The sequence below is a fragment of the Phoca vitulina genome, unplaced genomic scaffold (assembly GCF_004348235.1).
Source record: "Phoca vitulina isolate PV1807 unplaced genomic scaffold, GSC_HSeal_1.0 scaffold9, whole genome shotgun sequence".
Classification (NCBI taxonomy): domain Eukaryota; kingdom Metazoa; phylum Chordata; class Mammalia; order Carnivora; family Phocidae; genus Phoca; species Phoca vitulina.
The window spans coordinates 6,525,962-6,549,932 of NW_022589712.1; the positions used below are offsets into that span (position 1 = coordinate 6,525,962).

General features: G+C 40.9%; 1 protein-coding gene across 4 annotated transcripts in view; it reads left to right on the top strand.

Annotated features, from left to right (window-relative positions):
* The window catches only part of PRKN (parkin RBR E3 ubiquitin protein ligase), a 1,294,051-nt gene that overhangs the window by 414,136 nt on the left and 855,944 nt on the right, over nucleotides 1-23,971 (top strand). For all 4 annotated transcript variants that reach the window (XM_032407521.1, XM_032407520.1, XM_032407518.1 and 1 more), the window contains exon 3: nucleotides 20,999-21,236. In XM_032407521.1, coding sequence (XP_032263412.1) covers nucleotides 20,999-21,236 — 238 coding nt within the window. The remainder of the gene's footprint in view (nucleotides 1-20,998; nucleotides 21,237-23,971) is intronic.

The window sequence follows — 23,971 nt, forward strand, 5'->3', positions numbered from 1 at the left end:
TTAGCCTGGTGATGGGTATTGAGGAGGGCACGTTCTGCATGGAGCACTGGGTGTTATGCACAAACAATGAATCATGGAACACTATATCTAAAACTAATGATGTAATGTATGGGGATTAACATAACAATAAAAAAAATTTAAAAAAAAAGAAGATATAGTGTGTGTGTGTGTGTGTATACACACCTATACATACCACAGAATACTACTCAGCCATAAAAAAGAATGAAATCTTGCCATTTACAACAACATGGGTGGAGCTAGAGGGTATAATGCTAAGTGAAATAAGTCAGTGAGAGAAAGACAAGTATCATATGATTTTGTGGAATTTAAGAACAAAACAAACGAGCAAAGGGGGAAAGCAAAAGAGAGAGAGAGAGTCAAACCAAGAAACAGACTCTTAAGTCTAGAGAATAAACTTACGATTACCAGATGGGAGGGGTGTGGAGGGCTAGGTTAAATAGGTGATGGGGATGAGGGAGGGTACTTGTAATGATGAGCACTGCATATTGTATGGAAGTGTTGAATCACTATATATTGTATACCTGGAACTAATATTATACTGTATGAAACTGGAATTTGAATAAAAAAGACAGTATGGAGGTGATATGCATGGCACAGGGGAATGATTTATTTCTGCCCAAGGAAACATGAAGATTAAGGCTGACAGCTATAAAGATAACTTAAAACAACAAGAACAAATTAAAAAAAGAAAAATCAGAAAAATTTTGAAAGGCAGTGGATTCAACAATTATTCAAAAAATAAATATGATAAAACCTATTCCTAATCAGACATCCTATACATTTATGGTCTTGTTTTAAAAGAAGCTTCCTCTTTCAACCTGCTAATTTTTAACTTGAATGTAATGTATGATGTCATTTTTAAACTTTAAGTTGTGCAGAGTAATCTCCAGAAAACTTATTTACACTCCAAAAGCCCAATGATGTAATTTGGGTATGCTGCCAAACTACACTTGTGTTTGTCTGGTTGTAGTCTTTGGTGGTATGGTTCCAACCATAAAATGTGAACTCCCAGCTTGCAGTGGAGAGTTTTTCTGTATTTTTACATTTTGCCATGCGTCTGTCTCTTCGTCCATCGATGTTTTGCTGTGACGTCAGCAAGAGTGCTTTGGCCAGGAAGTGGCATTCATCACTTGCACTCCCTAGCGCATTGGCGAGAATGATTACTGGGGCCACCCGCAAATGCACAGGTGGCTGGGAGAGGTAGTCAGCGAGGTGCCCAGTAAGGGGAAGAAGCAGATTTTGACGAGGTTCCAGCAGTCCGTGTCAAATCCTTACTTCTCATTGTAGTTGTGAAGATTACAAGTATGTGAAATGCTTAGTAAATATGGCACTTAGAACAGTTCTTGTTAATTATTATCATTATTCATTCATTCAACAGACATGCATTAAGTGCTGGTTTCGGTGTTAATTGTGAACTGTGAAGGTCCTACTATAAAAATCCTGATGATATAATATATCATTAGTTTTCTTCAAAATTTTGGATAAAGTTAGGATATGCTTTGATGAGAATTTGGGGGAACTACTATGACCTTCACTTGAATATTGGAGCCGAGAGCCAAAGATGTTTTGTTTACTTAGTGATCGTCCCCTTTTTCTAAGATTCACAATTAATAGCTCTGTTTGTATTTATTTAATCAACAGAGCCTCCCAGTCATGGCTTGCATCCCCTTTCCCTTACAACAATGCAGTCTCCGGTTAGAGTGGAGGCTCTGTGACATGAAGGAGAACCCAGGCCTGGCCCGTGATGCTAAGGTGTCGTAAGGTACAGAGAAACCAAGGCCCTCATGGGGAAAAAAAAAAATCCCCAACATAAAGAGAATGATCCAAGACAACACCTGCTGTTAAAAATCAAGAGGGGGATGTGAAGTGCTGTTGCATAATATTTGTACAGAGTGAGCCCTTCCTAAATTCTGTTCTGTGGTGTTGTGTTGTCACTCAAGATTCTGACAGCAAAGGTTTGATTTTCCAAGACTCTAAAAGTTCTTTTGGAATAAATAAAAAGGTGAATGGGCAGGTAGAAATGTAGTGTCCTTGTTATTAATAATAGGCCACAGAATTTTGAAAGTTTTCGGTTCCTGAAGATACAGAAACTCAGTGTTTTAGTTTGCAAGGGCAGCCATAACAAAGCCCCATAGGATGGGTAGTTGAAATAACAGAAACTTACTTCCTATCAATTCTGGAGCCTGGACGGCTGAGATCAAGGTGGCAAGGGTTGGTTTTCTCAGAGGCCTTTCTCCTTGGCTTGTTGATGCCTGTCTTCTCTCTGTGTCCTCACATGGTCTTCCCTGTGTCCTGACCTCTTCTGATAGGGACACAGTCATATCGGATTAGATAGGGGCTCCCCTAATGACCTCATTTTAACTTGATTACCTTTTCAAAGATCCTATCTCCAAATGCAGTCACACTCTGAGGGGTTAGGACTTCAGCATATGAGTTTTGTGGGGACACAAGTCACCCTATGACATACTCCAGTTTTATTGAAATAAGCTTTCCAGCATTTCATCCATTCCAAGAATAGGCACACATCTGAGGTGGAAAAAAAAAAAAAAGAGTCTTCTTAGAACGAAGAGAATCAAAGTTACACAACTAAATGTATTATTTTTTTTTCTCAAAAGGAGGGGTGAGTGGGTTGCCTGGGTGGCTCAGTCGGTTCAGTGCCCGACTCTTGATTTCGCCTCAGGTCTTAATCTCAGGGTCATGAGAAAACCCAGAGTTTTCCTGAATTCTCTCTCTCCCTCTCTCCCTGCCCCTCCCTGTGTGCTTGCTTGTGCATTCTTCTTCTCTCTCTCTCTCAAATACATAAAATCTTAATTAAAAAAAAAGGGGGGACGTGAGTGAATAGCTCTCATCTAAGCAACTGTGTGTAAAATGAGGTCATATTTAGGGTGATTTAGGTAAAATACAGGTCAGAAAGAAGTTATAGCCAACGATGACAAAATTAAAGAGACAACATCAAAAACAGACATTAGCAGGAGAGTAACAAAAGAGAATTAATTCCTTCATGTACAGAATTTTCTGTCATCCTTTCTGACCCCCCCCAAAATAGGAAAGATATTAGGGATTAAATGACTTGCAAATATTTTCCCAGGTGTCCTTTCAAAAGGATCAAAGTAAGAAATGTCTATACTTTTTTAAATTCCAAAACTATATAAAGTAAAAGTAAAAATTGAAAATTTCCATTTTCCCACCTGATCCCGTTCTTCAGAGATAATCATAAGTTGGTATGCACATTCGATAAGAATGCATATACAGGGCGCCTGGGTGGCTCAGTCGCTTAAGCATCTGCCTTCAGCTCAGTCATAATCCCAGGGTCCTGGGATCAAGTCCTGCATCGGATTCCCTGCTTCGCGGGGAGCCTGCTTCTCCCTCTGCCTCTGCCTCTCTTTCTCTGTCTCTCATGAATAAATAAATAAAATCTTAAAAAAAAAGCATGCATATACATAATTACATATGTAACTAAATGGGTTAATGATACTACTACTAATACTAATAATAATATGTGCTATTGTGCAACTTGAAGTTTTTATTTAAAAAATGGACAGTATCTTTTTTCATGTGAGCCCTCTGGAATCACAACAGATACTGACCAGTTGAATGGATGAGTGACAGCCAGCCCAAAATGAATGAATGTTTAGATTGTTTCCACTTTTTTTCATTGTCATTGCAATGACCATCCATGGACATATGTCTTTCAGCACTTACATGAGAATTTCTGTATGTGCATTTAAAATATTGGTAAGCCTGCCAAAATATCTTTAAAAATGAGTCAGTTTACTCCAATTAGCTGTTTATCGTAATGCAAATGTTCTCATATACTCTCTAATATGGATTTTAGCAAATGTGTTTACCCACTATCTTTTGCCCTTTTGATCGTTTGGGTAGCTATCTGGGAGGATTTTAATTTCTTTTATTCTTCTTTTTTACACTATCTCCTTGCATGGAAGCCCATATCTGTTTGAAGTTTATGATGTGGAAAGGTTCTTTATTGCAAAATGTTTAAGAAGGTTCTTTCTGTTGCCTCTTTAAGAAAGAACAGCATTCATGAACTGAGTTATTTTCTTTGGTTATCCATGAAGTGCATTAGTCCAAACCAGCCTAGACTATTCTGAAGCATAGTCTACTATGCTTCAGAAATTATTTTATGATTCTAAAAATCACTGGTTTGGGAAATGTATTTATTCATTGTAGTCATCTTCTTAACGTTACTATGAGCTGCTGAACTTTTAGTCCACTGGCCACATTCTTTAATTGAATATTACTCTTCTCTCTAAACTGTAGCAGTAACCCATACTGTTATAATAGCTTTCTGATTTTCAAAGCAAAGATTTCTTTTTCACTCAGGCAAGTTTGGATTTTTTGTTTTTTTAAAGATTTTATTTATTTATTTGACAGAGAGAGAGAACAAGCACAAGCAGGGGGAGAAGCAGAGGGAGAGGGAGAAGCAGACTCTCCACTGAGCAGGGAGCCTGATGTGGGGCTTGATCCCAGGACCCTGAGATCATGACCTGAGCCCAAGGCAGACGCTTAACCGACTGAGTCACCCAGGTGCCCCACAAGTTTGGATTTTGCTTTCATCTCCCTCACTCCTTGCATACAGTTGTTTTCTCTCCCCAGTTTTTTTTAATTCTTTTTTTTTTAAAGATTTTTATTTTATTTATTTGACAGAGAGAGACACAGTGAGAGAGGGAACACAAGCAGGGGGAGTGGGATAGGGAGAAGCAGGCTTCCCACTGAGCAGGGAGCCCGATGCGGGACTCGATCCCGGGACCTTGGGATCATGACCTGAGCCAAAGGCAGACACTTAACGACTGAGCCACCCAGGCGCCCCTCTTTCCCAAATTTTGTAGTTCTACCACATTCCTTGTGTTCAGTGGGTACTTTCCATGTGGTGACTGAGCATGAAGATACTTTATCTCTTTTTTTATTTTATAAGATTTCAACCTTGAAAAGTAAAATACAGAAAAACCTGTATAACAAATACCTGTATGACCTTTACCTAGATGCCCCAGCTCTTAGCACTTTGTCTCATGTGCTTTAGTGTTTTCTCTTTCCTTCCCTCCTTCCCCTCCTTCTTCCTTCCCTTCCTGCCTCCTCTTGTTAGACATGCTGCAGACAGCAGGGCGGTTTGGTCCTAAACGGTGCAGTCAGTACCTACAAAACATAAAGACATCCTTCTACATAGCCATGATGTCTAATCATACCCAAGAAATTTAACACCTATACGATAGTATTTCTTTTGCCGTCCATATGCAGATGTTCCCGCCAGTCATTCCCAAATTGTCCTTTATAGCATTTTTTAAAAATCTTTTTGATCAAGAATTCAGTCAAGGATCACACATTACATTTAATTATCTTGCATCTTTAATCTCCTTTACTTTGGAACAATTCCCTCACACATACCTTTTGTGGATTTTTTTTCAAAAAATACACACCTCAAAGACTCCCAGGCCAATTGTCTGGCAAAATGTACTGCGAGCTGGCTTTGTTTTATTGTTTCTTCATCAGTACATTCAGTTAAACATCATTGTCACCAACACTGCATAGTTTGTAACTGATGATGCTAGTATGATCGCTTGCCTATGGGGATGCTTGCCAAATGCGCCTTTGTAGAAACAACCCTCTGCCTCTGAAACCCATGGGAAGATACTTTGTGCAAATATCTTGATTCCTAGCAATCTTTCATCCAATTGCTGTACTGGGGATCTTTAACTGAATTGGTTATTAGATTAGTAGTTTTAAAAATATAATTTTCTTAGTCTATCATTCTTTCCGTATTTATCCTATATCATTCTCCTATATAAAAGAGCCCTTTCTCACTTCCCACCCCTATATTTTGAGTATCTTTATAAATTCATTGATTCTTTCTTTATTCAATATATTATAACCCATTACCATCATTATTCCTTTTTATGTTTATATTTTCCCAAACTTGGCCAGTGTGAACCCATTTGCATTTGAGCATAGTCTTGCTTTCTGGCACACAAGATGTTCTGGGGTCACACAAAAGATGTTCTGGGATCATATGGTACTTTCTCTCTCAGACCTGGTATTAGGAGTCCTGGTTTATCTAAGTGGGAAATTATATTTTAAAACCAACATTTGGGTATTAAGTGGGCTCCTTGCTGTCAAAGTACTGGTCTTCCTTGGCCTCTGCAGTAAACTAATACTGATAATAATGTACTGGAAAAATATGTAACGATACATACACACAGTACTCATAGAAGCATTGTTTGTATTTTTAGAAAAACTGGAATCAACCCAGATGTCCACCAGTAGGGTATTGATTGAATAAAGCTATGATTTATCCCCATATGAGATCACTATGTAGTTACGAAAAAGAATAAGGAAAATCTTACTATACTACCATGTAATGAGTTCTTGGATAAATTACCATGTGAAAAATGACTTTTTATGAAAAAATACATAATATGTTATCATTTATTGAAGAAAGGGGCTTAAAATATGTGCACACATACATTTCAGCTTATGTTAAAAATAAGTTACACAGCCTCACACCTGTTAGAATGGCTATTACGAAAAAGACAAGAAATAACAAGTGTTGGAGTGGATGTGGAGATGTAGGACATGTAAATTGGTGCAGCCACTCTGGAAAACAGTACGGAGGATTCTCAAAAAATTAAAAACTGAACTGACGTGTGATCCAGCAATTTCACTTCCAGGTGTGTATCTGAAGGGAATGAAAATACTAACTAGAAAATATATCTGTACCTCCAATTTCTTTGCAGCACCTATGAGTCCATTGATGGATTAATGGATAAATACGTTATGGTATAAATATACAGTGGGAAATTATTCAGCCATTAAAAGCAAAGAAATCCTGCCATTTGTGACAACATAAATGGACCTTGAAGACATTATGCTCAGTGAAATAAGTCAGACACTGTTCCGTTAGCTGGTGCCAACCTCTCCCACCAGCGATATGTACGGGTTTCTTCACCAACAGTATTTGTCAAGCTTTTGAAATGTGGTCAGTGTTATCGGCGTAAAGGGGCATAGTTTAAAAATCTGTTTATTTTATTATAATTAAAATTCATCATCTTTTCATATGTTAGTATTCATTTGTACATATTTTGTCTTTTACATGTTTTTCTATCAGATTTTTAAACTTTTTTTCAATTTTTAAGGTTTCCTTGTGTCCTAAGTTGAAAATATTTTCTCCCACTTTGTCACTTGTCTTTGCCTTGTTTTCTTTTGAAGTTCTTTTCCTAAGTTTTTGTTTTATTTTATTTTGTTTTTAATTCCAGTGTAGTTAACATAGTGTTATATTAGTTTCAGGTGTACAAGATAGTGATTCAACAACTTTATACTTTATTCATTGCTCATCACAATAAGTGTCCTCTTAATCCCCTTCACCTATTTCACCCATCCCCCTACTCTCTCCCCTCAATCTATTTGTTCTCTGTAGTTAACAGTCTGTTTGTTTGTTTTGTCTTTGCCTTTGTTATGTTTGCCATGGAAAGACTATTTTTTTTTAATTTTGATGTGGTTAAATGTATTAATATTTTATTGCCTCATGATTTTGAGTCATGGTTTTAAAGGTTGTCCATAGATTCAGGTTGAAGAATGCATTCCTATTTTCTTCTAGGACTTTTAGTTTGGTTATACTATAAATATGCTATACACACACACATACACACACACGTGTATATATATATATGTATTGTCCGTATGGATGCAGTGTTATCTTTTTTTGTTCTAACAGATTGTGTTCTAACAGATTCTGTCCTCAGCTACCCCCCCATCCCATAGAAACTTAATAAAAATCAGTGTATTGAAAAAAAATATTTGCCAAATCATTCCCTTATTTCAGATTCTTTCCACCTGAAGTAGGACAAGATCAGCATCCCTGTGTGTGCTTATCTCCTTCAGCCCATTTTCCTTTTTGAGTTTGGTATATTTCAAAAGAGCTGATATGCTAGATTATAAAACCAGGAAAAGCGAAGTGGTTCATTATGTCTTCACTTGACTTAAAATCTGTTTTCCATTTCTGGCTTCACTTTGTGCTGCTCCAGACATTTTAAAAGTTTACAAATTACTCAACAGAGGCAAGGCTTATAGACGTCACATGCCTTTGGGCACACAGAAGTATTACTATTTGTATGTTAATTCCAGGCTCTGCCCTTTAAAGTATAATTGATGCCATATTTGATATTGGTAGTTTGTGAATGTCTGACACAAACAACTGGCTATATGTTCTCTCTCTCTATGCATTTGTATAATACGCTTTCTTTTATAGTCAGTAGAACCCATTAGAAAAGCTTACATGACAGATTAAATCTTTCCCCTGTCCACTTAGGAGTACACCCATTTTCCTTCACAGCCTTTGGAGCTAGTTTGATGGAATGTCTTACTGGGTAGTTCTGGGAGTGTGATCCAGAGAGTACTCTTGGTTCTTTTAGACCCCAAGGCCTGCATGGGTGGGGTACCCTTGTCATGTCCCCACTCCTCCAGTTGAGTCAGAAAGTTGAAGGTGCATGTCTGTCTGGGATATATCAATAACCTACTGGAGCTGAGGCTGAGGAGGGTTTAGGAGGGAGTATGGGATGCCTGGGTGACCAGAAAGGAGGATTTCAGTGGGTGAGGAATGGTTGGGACTGAGAGGCCAGAAGTCAAATGCCCACCCAGCTCCCTTGCCCTTGGTAGAGATTCTCAACCTGACTTCACATTGAGAGTCACCAGGGAAATGATTGGAAATGCAGATTGCCAGGACACGCCGCTCTAGATTCTTACTCCATAGGTCTAAGGTGGGGTATGAAAATCTGTTCTTGTTGTTGGCACCCCAGGTGATTTTTCTGCAGATTTTGACCTGGATATAAGCCCACTACCTTTGTAGAAACTCCTGTGTAATCTTGGCTAATTAATTTAGTCTTCCTAAACCCTAAGTGACTCTGTTAAAATACTGAAACTAGTATTTGAAAAAGGGTTAGTGAAAGTATTAGGTGAGATTAAATGTGTTGATCTTTATGAAAGGGATTGTGAAACAGTGCCACACAACTATTTGTTATTTTGGCTCAGCCACGTAGTAGCTATGTATGACCTTTGGTAATGACTTAACTTCTTTACACCTCATCTATAAAATGAGGATGTTAATAGCACCTATCTTACTGTGGCATTGCATATAGTAAAATGAGAAAATACTGAGAACACTGCCCAGCCTATAGACAATTAAAAAAATGCTAGATTTATTGCTATTATATTTATTTCATTAAGTGTTCAAAATTTATGCATTGAACAGCTACTATGCGCCATGGGCATCTTAAGTAGGATGACCATATGATTTGTCTTTCAGACTGGGAGACATTTGATGGTTAAAAGGGAGCTATTAACAATTACAGGGAGACAACAGGTGTCAGCTCAACACTCCTGAATAGACCAGGGTGTATGTCACCTAACCAAAATGAACCAAAGACGGGAAGGTTTGTGAGGTTGGCTGCAACTAGCACTTCTCTTCCTCTCTACCCTGACAGAGCTTGAAGCCTCCTCTAAATAAATGTTGACAAATATGTAAAGGTTATTGGCTTTGTGTAATGCCAAAATAGGAGCCGGCCTGGGGAGCCCCATCCGTACTTGACTCTACCTACAAGTATCCTACTCCCAGCCGAAATGCATCCTAGCTTTTCTTCTTCCCAACTCCCTTGGTCCCTCAACCCCAATTTTGTACATCTTGTTCTTTCTGGCCACAATGTTTTCCCTCATTTAGGAGTTTGTTGTTATAACAAAAGAGCACAAACATGGTGGCCTAAAACAGCACACGTTTATTGCTCATAGTTCTAGAGGCCAAAAGGCTGAAATCAAGTCAGCAGGGTCCTGCTTCCTCAGAAGGCTCCAGGGAAGAATGCTCCTTCCACTTCCAGCTTCTAGTGGCTCCTAGAGTCCCCTGGCTTGTGGAGGCATCACTCAGATCTCAGCTTCCATTTTCACATGACATTTTCCTCTGGGAGATTGCGTCCCCTCTTCTTCTTACAAAGACACCAGTTACTGGATTTAGGTAGGCCCTGAATCCAGGATGATTTCATCTTGAGATCCTTAGCTATTACATTTACAAAGACTCTATTTTCAAATATGTTCACATTCTGGATGGACATGGATTTTGAGTAGACACCATTCAATCCACTATACTTCCTTTATTTGGGGGCGCCTGGGTGGCTCAGTTGGTTATACTTCCTTTATTTGGAAGAAGATTAAAATGAAAGAGAAGTCAGAGATTTCCTTTAAATCAGGACACTAGGGGCACCTTGGGTGGCTCAGTGGGTTAAGCGTCTGCCTTCAGCTCAGGTCATCATCCCAGGGTCCTGGGATCGAGCCCCGTGTAGGGTTCCCTGCTCAGAGGGGAGCCTGTTTCTCCCTCTCCTCCCTGCTTGTGCTCTCTCTTGCTATCTCTCCCACTCTCTCTCAAATAAATAAATAAATAAATAAATAAAATCTTTTAAAAAAATAAATAAATAAATCAGGACACTATACTAGGCCCAGTCTTTCTGAAGCCAGGCTTTTGTTTTGATGGGTTGAAGCGTGAGTCCTCATTCCCTCAGAAATTCATTTATAAGTGAACTCCCACCTTGCCTTTCTTCTATCTCTACCAGAGGAGAAGTTACTTGAGTTACTGTAGATAAAAGTAAAATGTATTATCTGTAAATCTACGGCCTGACCTGTCACCTGTGGGTTTTCATTAGCTTTTATTACAGCAGGATGCAAAACACTGTCCCTAAGCTTTGAGGCACTTTCTCATAGTCCCCAAATACCATCCACCAAACAATGGATTTTTGTAAATTTCTTCAACTGATTTATCCCAGGAGAAGACTGAATGTGTCCCTGCTGAGCTTTTAGTCTATCCTTATGCCCCAAAAATGTATATTTTGAAAATGTAAAAAAAAAAAAACAACAGTCTTAAAGGAAGTGCATTATAAGTAAGTTCTGTTAGATAAATTTGGAAAAGTGATTTTTATCCAAGACAGTATTTACCATTTATTTCAGAGTAAAGGTTCAAAGCTAGAGTCCCTGGCCAGCACAGTACATCTCTGTCATTTACCTGCAGCTGACCCTGCGGCCCTTCGGGGAGCATTGTCCTCACTCACCTGCAAGAGCTGTAACCCTCAGGAATGTACTCGGGAATGGCAGTGGTCTTGACACATTGTTTCTCCTGAATAAATGATTACAGGAAAGAATTAGTTAGGACCAACAGCTGAAATGGAAGAAATGAATACCATTTATCCTTTCTTGTAGTTGGATGTCAGAATCTAGGAATTTGTCCCAATTTGTACAGACTCTCAATGCCTTTCTACGAGCCGATGTCTGGAGGGCAACCTGAGCAGACATCTGCTTAGAGTCCAGGTGTGAAAGAGGAAAGCAGCTTCATGTTTTATTTATCCAGAGTAAAAGAATTGTTGCACAGGAAATAAAATATCCAGATTATGAAACAGGAGCTGACATAAGTAACAATGTGTTGTATATATATATATAAAATTTAAACCTAAGGTTGGAAACTTAAGGAATTTACAGCCAAGGTATGAAACTGTTTATCTGTGTCAGTTTAAAAAAAAATAAATAGAAGTGCCTGTCATCTCTCCTGTCTTCTTTGCCATGGAAGAGCTTGAATATTGTCTTCTCCATCCTGCCCTACTCTGTGGGTACCCTACCCTACCCCACCCTATTCAAGCTCCCCGCAGCGTCCAAGGGACATGCGAGACGTCAGATTTACTGGATGGCCCCCAGTTATGATGATGGTACGTGGCTACATTATCTTGCATGGCAGTAGGGAGAAACTGTAATATTTGAGGATAAGTGGTCCCTGATTATTTTTCTTCCTTCCAGAGTTGACACACATTTCTTTTCTTAAAGCTCTGGGTCAGTTGTGTGACTCCATGGCTTTTTCTTACCCTGGGAGAGATTTGTTTTTGTTTTTGTTTCTTTGTTTGTTTGTTTTTAGAGGGGGAGAGATCTATTTTAAAATAATTAAATTTCACTCTGGTTTTCCACTGATTTGAAAACAGCATTTATTGTATCATCTAGTAGTTTGTTTCAAAGACATGAAATGAAATAAACTTATTCTCATGATGAGCACTGAGTAATGCACAGACTTGTTGAACCACGACATTGTACCCCTGAAACTAAGAGAACATTGTATGTTAACTACACTGGAATAAAAACAAAACAAAACAAAACAAAACAAAACAAAACGCAACCAAACTTACTCTGTTCCAGGCTGGCTACCTACTCATTGCAACCTTGAGTCAATCAGTCTATTTTTCTTTGCTTACTTGGTTAGTTCTTGGTAACCAGCATTGGGCTGTCACCCAAGCGAGGGACATACCTAATTCTTTCTGGCTCTGAATGAGCCTGGCCTTTGTGTTCATTCAAGAGAAATCATGGATGATAAATACAGCATAGGTGATATACTGAGGTGGAAAGTAGTTTAGTGCAAATAAAACATTCCTACAGCTTTTCCCCACTGCTATTCTCAGTATTCTTTATCTGAAATTTTTATGTCTTTCCTTTAGAAAGTCCTGCTATTTCACAGAGTCTGGGAGGCACTCACAGTTCTGAAATGAGTCATCTTTACAGGCCTAGAAGGTACCAGAAACAGACTGAACAGCCCTAAACCATCTCTATAGCTCAGCTTTTGGCATATATCCTGCTGGATTTTGCTTTCCAAAGTAAAAATTACCATATTTCTCTCTATGTAAGACTAAGTTAGACAAAGGATATCTTAACCAATAATAGTGATCAAAGATTGAAAAAAAAAAAAAAGAAAGCAAGCAAGCCTAGGGCAGATGGGTAACGTGGGGAGGGAAGAGGAGGGAGGCAGAGAGAAGAGGACGGGGAGACAAGGGGAGAATATCCAAAGACCATCAGATTCTTTTAGAAAATGAAAGTATATGAGGGATGAAGAGAAGGAAACTGGAAACAAGTTGGATTAAAATAATGGTGGCTGACTGTTTTTTTTTTTGTTTTTTTTTTTTAGGGGCTAGCAATAAATAGATGCCCAAAAAGGATACGAAGATGTTTTTATCCTTATCAGGTTTTTTGTTTTGTTTTGTTTTGTTTTCTGAAATGACCTCCTTGCTGCAAAATATCTTCTCTCCACATTATAAGCAAAATCTCTTTGGCAATAATAAATTTTCCATTGAGTTTGGGGAAAAGAGAAAACTCAGTGAGAGAGAGGTGGCATATGAACTGAGTTTAGGATGACAGTTTGCGTGCTTTCTATTTTTTTCTTAGGGTCGTATCAAGTGGTTGTATCAATTTCCTTAGGAAGAAGGTATAATATAAAATGGGTTATTGTCCAGGATTTATCTGTTTTCCATACATGCTTGAGAACGAAGTGTGTTTGTTAACCCTGTGCCCTTACCTCCCCCCATGAATACGATAAAGCATATGCAGTGACTTGTAAACATTAATTTATTTCTGTTGGCAAAATCCATGTATATATTTTTAGCTGTAATATTTATCATAACTAGTCATCGAATATTTAAAGAAACAACACTGGGAAACACCTTTGTAAAGTTTACAATATAAAACATGATGCGACTTGGTTTAATGGGTGGGACTGGTTATCTGTTAGCTGTGTATCTAGGAAAGGGCGCGCATGGACCGACGGAACCCCAGACCTCACCTTGTGCACACAGCTGTCACTTCCTCCCGCAATAAATTATTTACCACAAAGCTACCGGGTAGTGAAGGACATCGATTCCTATTTTGTCCCCTTCCCCTCCCACTGAGCTCCCTCTGGTATGGATCCTAATGAGCAGCAAAATGGCCCCAGGCCCGAGGTGGGAGGGAAGTGGATGGCGACGGGGCTCGGACCCACACTGGCTAGTTAGTGTGGGGCTAATTGACCTTTCATAGGAATTGCATTTCTCAGCCTTCTGCAACCAGAGAACGGGCCTTTCAGTATCTTTATGTGTCATATCTTTGATTATAATGAAAACCAGTCATAAGAAATGCAAAAAAAATTAAAGCTTAAATCACAAAATATCCATCTTTTACAAGTCTAAGAAAAAAAAAAAATGAAAGCTCAAGTTGAAGGAACAGTTTTTATTCTTATCCAGTTAATATAAATTGGCATTTAGTGCTCACTGAAGAGAGTAGAGGGGCTGGAGTTCGAGAGAAACAAACCTGTGGGAACAGTTCCTTTCTGGTTGTTCTCACTTCCCTCTGAACACCTCTGGGCTCGGGCTGCTTTCTCCGTGTTGTTGCATTGTTAGCTGTGACCATGCAGAACATTTCCGAACCATTACATCTAAAAATATCTTTAAGTAACTTCCTAAATAATTGCCATTTTGTCTTTCTCTGGCATAGGAAATATATTATTAAAAACTTGTACAGAAACATTTTGTTAAAAGTTATTGTCAGAAGAAGCAACTAATAAGCACTCTGAATTTTTGACAGCAAAAAAAAGAAAATGTAAGTTGTTTGAAAAAGTGTTTCTTATTTAGATAATTTATGTAAAATTACCTAGGAAAGACCTCCTAATGTCAAAATGATTTTTAAAATTAAAATCTGATAACATCATTACCTATTAAATTAGAAAATCTTTTATGTGATAATTCTTGGCTGATCATATTATCGCTTTTCTGGGGGGAAAAATATGTGTTATTAGAAATTCAAATGAAAATCAGAGATTTTTCAGACCTTAAAATGTAAAGTTAGTACACAATAGGATGTGTGAGAGCCTTCCCATTCAAATAATTTAAGCGTTTTGTAGGATGAAATTGAGCTTGGCAGACTGGAGAGAGCTAAAAATGAGTAAGATTGAAGGTATCGGAGATAACCTGACCTAATTTAATGAGCACAGGAATTGGTACAGGAAGTGTGCTGATGCGTGTGGACCAGTCAGGATGCTTAGACCAGTCAGCTGGCTGGGAGGTTCTTTCCAACATGCCTGCTTGTATCACGGATTCGGAGAGGTGGAGTGTCCGAAGCAGAGTATTTAAAAGAGCCCTGGGCTTACAGCCGGAAAACACGGGCTGCAGAGCTGGCTCCTTCATTTCCTAATTATGTGTCTTATTTGGGCGAGTTCCTCCAGCCACCCGGCCCGTGTCCTCACCTCCGGACTGGCTGCCACATTGGACGGGAGCCTCGCAGGACGGTTGAGTTACTCCACAGCCCCAGGTGGAGTGGGTACTGTGAGCAGGTCGCTAGAACAGATACTGCAGCATTGGATTTGGTCTGTTTTCTTGAGACGGCACTGTTTGGAGCGGAGAGACACACGGAGACGGAAGGCGCAGTACAGAGTGACCAGCGCTGTCTTCTTGGGGCCCGGGGACCGGGAGCCGCCCCGACCTCAGGGCAGCAGGAACCTCAGCGGCCTGCCTCCCGGGGCGCGGCCCGTGTCAGGCTCCCTTCGCACTCTCGGTCCTCGGTGTGCTTTGACCGAGGCTCTGTAACTGGCCCCCCGTTCTTGCTTTCATCATGCCTCGGCTAGCTTGTTTGTTTTAATCAGATCCACGCACGCCTTCTTGCTGCTTCCATTGAGCCAGTTCCGGGAGGGCTGTCTTCCATAGCTTTTCCCATTCCGGGTATCTAGCTTTCTCCTAATCAGTCTTTTGTTGCTGGGGTGTGTCCATGCAGTTTCCAAAACCTGCTCTTCCCCCCTGGCCCCTGTGCCCTCATCCTCCTCCATCTGCCCCGCCCGCTCCCCACCTCTCAGCAGCCACACTGTGGAGCTTGGGACGTCCCAGAAGGGTAATGGGGAGTCCTTGGCCTGGGCTCCTACCTTGGCTTCACACTTCGGAGCTGGGTGACATTGAACCTGCTGTGAACCTCTCTGTGGCTCATCTTCATCCTTTGTCAGGTGCAGTGGAAGTGAACCGCCGGTGAAATCAAGAGCTTGATTTGTGCGAGGCAGAGCCTCAGTCGGGGCTGCCAACAGCCCTCCCTCGGAGGACCCTGGCAACTGAGACAACTGACTGCACCAGAAACCTTGTAACGCAGCCTGGGGCTAGCTAGGGCTCAAAAATAGTGTGTGCTTGTTTCATTTCATTGGTATGGTTGTTATTCCTATAAAAGATGAAAGCCCTTTGTTAATAATGTGACATTATTGACTTTTTGAATCTCATTATTAATCATTTCAGAGATTGTCTAACTCTTCTTTAAGTGTTTGGAAAACATTCCAGTAACTTTGCAATCCCCAGGAATTTTCTTGTTAGAGTAATATTACTTGTTTTTACAAGGTCTAAAAGGTTAAGAAGAGTTTGAAAAGCATTAGCAGGTTTTTCAAGTTTTAGTTACTTCCAGTGTTCTTTTTTTTTTTTTTTTTTTTTAAGATTTTGTTTATTTGAGAGAGAGAGCATGAGCGGTGAAGGGGCAGAGGGAGAAGAAGACTCCCCACTTAGCAGGGAGCCCAGGACTACCCCAGTTCTATCCCAGGACCCAGAATCATGATCCAGGCCGAAGGCAGACGCTTAACCAACTGAGCCACCCAGGCGGCCCTATTTTCAGTATTCTAATTGGATTACCAAACTCTCAAATATTTGAATCCTACCTACATGTCAGCAGAGGAACTCCTTTTTGGAAAAGGAAAAATACATCAATTTCTTGTATATTGTGGGATAATGGCCAACTGGGTGAGAGTTGGTTATTGGCTGGTGATCAACTCCCATAGATACTAATACTGGGGCATCTTCAAATCAAAGGTACTGTAGAGAGAGGGTCCAAGATACAAATTTCTCAGTCCCTGGTGGGGGAACGGCTCCACTTGACGGCATAAGAGCAAGTCAAGTTGGACAAATAACTACTCGTTTTGTCCACACCAAACAGCTTCCATCACTGCCTTACTTGTTGAATTAATAAGTTAAAATACAGACGAAATGTGTTTCCTCTTTGAGAGGCAATATTCTATTTATTGAGGAAACAAAGATATATAAGACATTGTTTTTGCCCTGAGGAAATTTAAAACCATGTTGGAGAACTCTGCTGTCTTCCCACTGAAAATCTCTACTCCCAAAACTGAGGCATTTTTTTTGTATACTGTGAGAACTAATTCTTATTTTGGGCTTCGGAGTGGCTAGACAACTAAACTTATCCAGTTTATCATCCGTGGAATGTGTTATTAATGGGGCTTTGAATTGAACCAGTGTGATGGTGCATTTGTACCATCTGGCAAAGGGACTGCTGAGATCAACACCATTTTTTATGAGAAGTCAAAGAATTAAGCAATGGTCTCAGAACCATGGATGCAGATTGAGAGAAATATGTTCTATACATATCACTGGAACTACTGAAATCTGCTCGGGGTCTTCCTATTCCCCTTTCCAGCTCTACCCTGGATATTCAAAAAAATATCTTGATTTGAAAGGAAAATCTCAGTTTTTGGATTTCTTCCATGTTTGTCAAATTTTAGCAGGCTCTGAGAATTTGCTGAGATTCTTCATGTGTTTCATGGCATCTGAGCAGATAGGGATTTTTTTTTTATCATCAATTTCTAGTTCACAGGAAGCTGGAGTGTTGTCGGAGTGATTATCACATCTATAGCGCCTGCTTATTCCACCTTCTGTGTCCATTCTCCAAGTAGGACTGTGTGCGTGGGACAGCCTCATAGGATTCAGAGGCTTTATTGATGTACAAGATCAGGGGCCAATCCTGTTGAGTTTTCAAAACTCCTGAATGATGATACTGATACTAACAACTGTGTATTGAGTTATTGCTGTGGATTGGGCTCTGCACTCCTTCTGTTTCCTTAAATCTTCAGAGTAGTCTTCAAAGTTGGTGCTATTATTGCCAACGACAGATGTAGAAACTAGAGCTTAGGAAGGAGAAGTCATTTGCCAAAAATCATAGAGCTAATAGATTACATCTATCTGGCTTTAAATTCCATGTTCTTTCTTCCACAAGCTTCTGGTTCCCCATGGAGCACTTTAGGTATTGAGTTTATGACTATTTATATTTCTTCCTTCATTTATTTTTGTTTCTGCCCCAGTCCTTTGACTTTCCCATTCATGGACATATGTTCTCTATCTACTAGGTTCAAAGCGCTGTGTGAGGCATTTTGGTAAATAAAAATATAAGTATGACCCAGCTGCTGCTCTCAAGAATTTCTAAATTGAGTCTGAAAATCAGACACACACACACACACACACACCCCAAGTCCTGCCCACACTCCGACGAACTGCAAGAAGCACATGGCAGGCAAAGATTGCTGGCATTCAGATGAGAAAGAAAGGCATCGCTTTTATCTGAAGCACAAAAGTCCTGAACGTGGAGAGAGGAATTTTATCTGAATTCTTGAGTCTCCTTGAAAAGAACACACTATGGATAAAAACCTCGGGACGTTAGGAGACTCATTCTCGACTGTTTCCCCCTTGTTGCACAGCTCCTGCCCTCGCAAGCCCGCTCAAGGGTACTCAGATCTTGGTGTTGGTTTATTTGAAATGACTTAGGCTGAAGGCTCTGTACGATTCCTAGAGTTCTGGCTGAACACAGAGGCGGTGATAAATAGTGATAGAATGTCTATTAGTCCAATTAGAATGGAAAATAAATATTGTCAGCTCTTACTGCCTAATGCACAACCACAGAATGTCAGTGCCATACATCAGGGAGCGTCCCGTCCAGGTCACCTGGGGGTCTGCGGTGCCGCCCCTCCCCTGGAAGGCTCTGCCCCCGCTGTGAGTGCAGGGGCACCCGGTCCTCCCTGCGGCTGAGCGCGGGACTGCGCCGCGTGCACATGCGGGGCCCGGTCCTCCCTGCGGCTGAGCGCGGGACTGCGCCGCGTGCACATGCGGGGCCCGGTCCTCCCTGGGGCTGAGCCCGGGACTGCACCCCGTGCACATGCGGGCCCGGTCCTCCCTGCGGCTGAGCGCGGGACTGCACCCCGTGCACATGAGGGGCTGGTCCTCCCTGCGGCTGAGCGCGGGACTGCACCCCGTGCACATGCGGGGCTGGTCCTCCCTGCGGCTGAGCGCGGGACTGCACCCCGTGCACATGTGGGGCCCAGGCTGAGGAGGCGGTAACTACCCAGGGGTGCTCTCTCGCTGACCACCAGCAGTGGCACAGGTACATTTAAAGGCCGTGATTCAGTCATACTGGCCAAAGCCAATCACGCGACGGAGCCCAAATCAAGGACAGGAGTAGGAGAGGAAAGGAGATAAAATCATAAGATAGCTGATCTACAATGGAGAAAAGTCTAAACACACCTGAAGATGATAGTAAGATGTCAGATTCTATGTAATAGGTAATAGGGAGACATTGGAAAAGATTATGTAGCACACTCCGGAAACGTGTCAATAATGGATTATAGGGAGAGATGAGTGGTCAGGGAGCAATTGCAAAGCTAGTATAATGATGAAGGCTTAAAATGGGGAGATGGCAATTGAGGAGTAAGGGAGCGGAAGATGTGAAGGCTATTTCTGAGGCAGAATTAGTTACTCTTAGGACCTCGCTGGGTGTAAGGGTAGGGCGGAGGAACCCAAGGCGGTGATACTGAAGTCTTCAGAAGACATAGGAGGATAATCAGAGTTGTAGGTGGGCGGGGAGGGCTTGACCCGGGATACCGTGGGGGAGGGCAGTGATTTGACAGAAATGGGGAATGCAGGTGGGGGCAGGCTAAGGGGACAGAGATTGACGACCCAGTGACCACAGAGCTGGGAGGACAGGTGGCAGGGACAGCAAGCGTGTCCATGTGACAGAGGTCTGGGGCATGGGGTGCAGAAGAGGCAGAAATGGGATTGAGGCCCAGAGGGCGTCCTGTGACCTTCTGAGTCCACGGTGGTGTGTCCGCACGAAATGCTGATGCATAATGGGCACTACTCTTCAATATTTGCTGGTGAGAGCTGTGGAGCACTGGAGGGAGGATGGGGGCCAGTTAGGACTGTCATTAGCATCGTTGTGCGTGCATCGTGTTGTTTCAACATTGCTATGAGGAGAGCATGACTACAGGTGGTTTGTAGATATTGAAATTTCGGGGGTTTACTGAGATAACGAGGTCCTGGCTCTGAGGGAGGAGGGCCGAAGACAGATGAGTGATTTTCTATCCAGTAGATATTCTGAGGCAGGGCTTTGATCTCTGGTAGTCTAGTTATAGTCCTAGCAAATTATCTGACTTCAAACTTTAATTCTAGTCAATTTTACAGTCTTCTGTTCATACACATCAATATATTGGCACAGATGATTTTTGCAAATGTTCACTGATTTTAATTGTGGTATTGGCTGGGATGGCCTGGGGATGCTACTCACTTGCTTCCCCATCGCTGTGGGGATGTGTTTGCTGGTGACATAGGGGGTGCGTGTGGAGTCTACCATAAACACAATTATTTTAAATTGTAGAGAAAAATGCTCTGTAATTGGCAATAACCAACTCTCTGTGCTTTTTAAAATGGAGATGGATGCTGGTATTTATATTTGATAATTGGCTTTCACTTTTTTCTAGGAAATAAAAAAACCAAGAACAATTGCTCCTGGATAACTAAATATTAAATGAGAGAGCTTTTCAGGTTTCTTAACTTTCACTTTTTTCTAGGAAATAAAAAAACCAAGAACAATTGCTTCTGGATAACTAAATATTAAATGAGAGAGCTTTTCAGGTTTCTTAACTTGCACTTTTTTCTAGGAAATATATTTGATAATTGGGAGGACACATCACTTCTGAAGTAAATCAATTTTAAAAGAATATTGCTTTTCACTGTGCTTAAGTATGTAGTGTGGTACATTTCTGCCCTGCTTGATCTCCTGTTGCTTTGACTATTACTCTAGTTTTCTGTTGCTGTGGTCCATTTGCGCCCCCATTTCGGTTTGTGGCCCCAGTGCCGTGTTGCCTTTGTTGCCCACACACGTGCCGACAGGGACAGTGTGTCCACCTCCATCAGTCACAGGTGGCTCTTCTCTCAAGTTCCATGACTATGTGCAACCTTGGACCCAAACAGATTTTAGGCTCTTCTGCGTACTCTGGGACTGAGGACAAGTTAAACCTTACTTGGCATTTTAACGCTTGCTCTTTCTCGTCTGTTTCTGCCTTGCACCCACCTAGAGCTGTGACCTGGATCAGCAGAGCATCGTTCATGTCGTGCTGAGACCCTGGCGCAAAGGCCAAGAAAGGGAGGCCACTGGACAGGACGGCCCAGGAAACGCCGTGGAGGGCTCAGAGAAAGAGCCTGAGAGCTTGACGCGCGTGGACCTCAGCAGCTCCGTCCTCCCGGCCCACTCGGTGGGTCTGGCTGTGATCCTGAACAGCGACTATGAGGGGACCCTGCCAACTGGAAGGCCAGGTAATTGTGCAGGCTTTGTCTACTCCAGTAGAGAGCTTTGTGCAGCAGGCCTCCGCAGGGAAGGCCCTCAGTGTGTACATATTCAGTTCACGGTAAGTTCTAGACGCCTAGAAGGAGGCATCATTAGAAGGACGGTGCTTGGCTGTAAAATTTGAGGTGAATGCATTTAATAAGTGCAGTGGAACAGGGCTTTCAGATTAAGAATGAAGGGAAGGGATGGAGTAGATGTCAGGACATGATAGTGTTTTGTTTTATTTATTTATTTATTTATTTTGAGGAAGTAGGGGTGCTGGGGATGTGAGGCTTTGCGCTAGAGTCAAAATATATGATTAAGGTACATATATGTCCCTCTCAGCTTTTGCCTTTCTTTTCTGTTTCTTATTTTCTTAAAACACATTTTGGTTTATTATGTTTCTGATGATGTGGGGAAATTTTAAAAAGCAGAAAGAGAACTTTAGAGGCAATTTTAGTCATTTGCAGGTGTGAAAGGTTCTTCCTTCTCTCCACGTTACAACGCATTTCAAAACTGCTTTTATTTAGCAAGGATGGCAGTTCCTTTGATATTTTGCCAATATTAATGTGTCTCTCTTAGTCTTTTATTTTCCAATTGAAAGAGTCAAATGTATAACAGGATTATTTTTGACTGTGTGACGGGAAACACAAAATAATAGCAATGACTTTATAAAGTATAAGTGAATTTCTGTCTTACATACTGTAAATGAGAATATAGGCAGTTCTAGGCTGTTGTGGCTTTCACAGTGTCCGAGAGTTTGGGAACCTGCCAGATGGAGGCCTAAAATAATATGAAATATCCCTTGCTAATTTCACTAAGTAAAATTTAATAAAGTTTAAAAAATCATAGATGAGTTTACAAAAAGAAACAATTTCCAAGGACAAGTGGAAAAGTAGAAACAATACAGTTGTTTTTAGATAGAAGAATGGACAAACTTGGAATTTAAGTGCATGAGCTGATATTCTGGTGGTCTTGAGGAGGTTGTGGAGGGGAGGAAGTCTGTCCCTTACATGCACTGAGCACTTAGGAAACTGGAAAAAAAAAAGGTGAGAAATTGGAAAAAAATGCAATACGTGGGGGAAAATGAGATCCTGCAGTACCTATGTGATCCAGAATGGGAAGTTAATTTAAATATTGGACTCAGATTTATGGTGCATCTGATGTTTGAAGCAGAGCATATATAAAAGCATTCCTAGAGAACATTCAGGTAGCATGGCATCCACACCTCCTAGGGAACCACGCCCTATTCAAGGGGCACTCATCATCAAACATTACAATTCAAACAAAGGGATATTCTGTTGTGAGTAGAAGTAAGCGTATACCATATACTGGAAGATTGGGTTCCCCTGAAACTTGAGAAAATAAAATAACAATTTGAAGCAGAACACAAAACGAATACATTTTATGTTAATTAAAGCATGAAAGAAAGAATTGAAAACTAAAACAGAAAACAAGTATATTAGAAGAAGAGCTATTAAATAGAATATAATTTTAGCTATTAGAATAAAAAAAAAAGGCTCAGTGGACGGGTTAAAACAGCAAGCTTGTCAGTGCCAAAGATAAAATTTGTGAACTGCAAGATAGATGTGGGAAATTGTCCATAGTGTGGTACAGGTTAAAATGTAAACCAATGGTTTTAAGAGACTAGGAGTTTGGCCACTCTGAAAAACAGTGTGGAGGTTCCTCAAAAAGTTGAAAATAGAGCTACCCTACGACCCAGCAATTGCACTACTGTGTATTTACCCCAAAGATACAAATGTAGTGATCCGAAGGGGCACATGCACCCCAATGTTTATAGCAGCAGTGTCCCCAGTAGCCAAACTATGGAAAGAGCCTTGATGTCCATCAACAGATGAATGGATAAAGAAGATGTGGTGTATATAATACAATGGAATATTATGCAGCTATCAAAAAAAATGAAATCTTGCCATTTGCAATGACGTGGATGGAACTAGAGGGTATTATGCTAAGTGAAATAAGTCAATCAGAGGAAGACAAGTATCATATGATCTCACTGATATGAGGAATTTGAGAAACAAGACAGAGGATCATAGGGGAAGGGAGGGAAAAATGAAACAAGACAAAACCAGAGAGGGAGACAAACCCTAAGAGACTCTTAATCTCAGGAAACAAACTGAGGGTTGCTGGAGTGGAAGGGGGTGGGAGGGATGGGGTGGCTGGGTGATGGACATTGGGGAGTACATACATGCATAGTACATACTATGGTGAGCACTGTGAATTGTGTAAGACTGATGAATCACAGACCTGTACCCCTGAAACAAATAATACATTGTATGTTAATAAAAAAATAAAAAGAAGAGAGACTAGGAGTTTGGAAGAGATGGCCAAACATATTTCTGATAGGAGTTTCATTATAGGAGAATACAGAATAGAAGAGAGACCGTTTTCTAAGAGAATACTGAGAATTTTCCAGGATGGATAAAACCTCTAATTCAAGAGTACATGGTCCCAACTGTGATAAAACAAAAGAAAAGAAAACAAAACAAAACAACACACAATTGGTCTTAATCAAGATAAGTAAAAATAAATTCACTTTATAAAGAAAGTAAAAGACCAAATCAAGGGGCGCCTGAGTGGCTCAGTCGTTAAGCGTCTGCCTTCGGCTCAGGTCATGATCCCAGGGTCCTGGGATCGAGCCCCACATCGGGCTCCCTGCTCCGCGGGAAGCCTGCTTCTCCCTCTCTCACTACCCCTGCTTGTG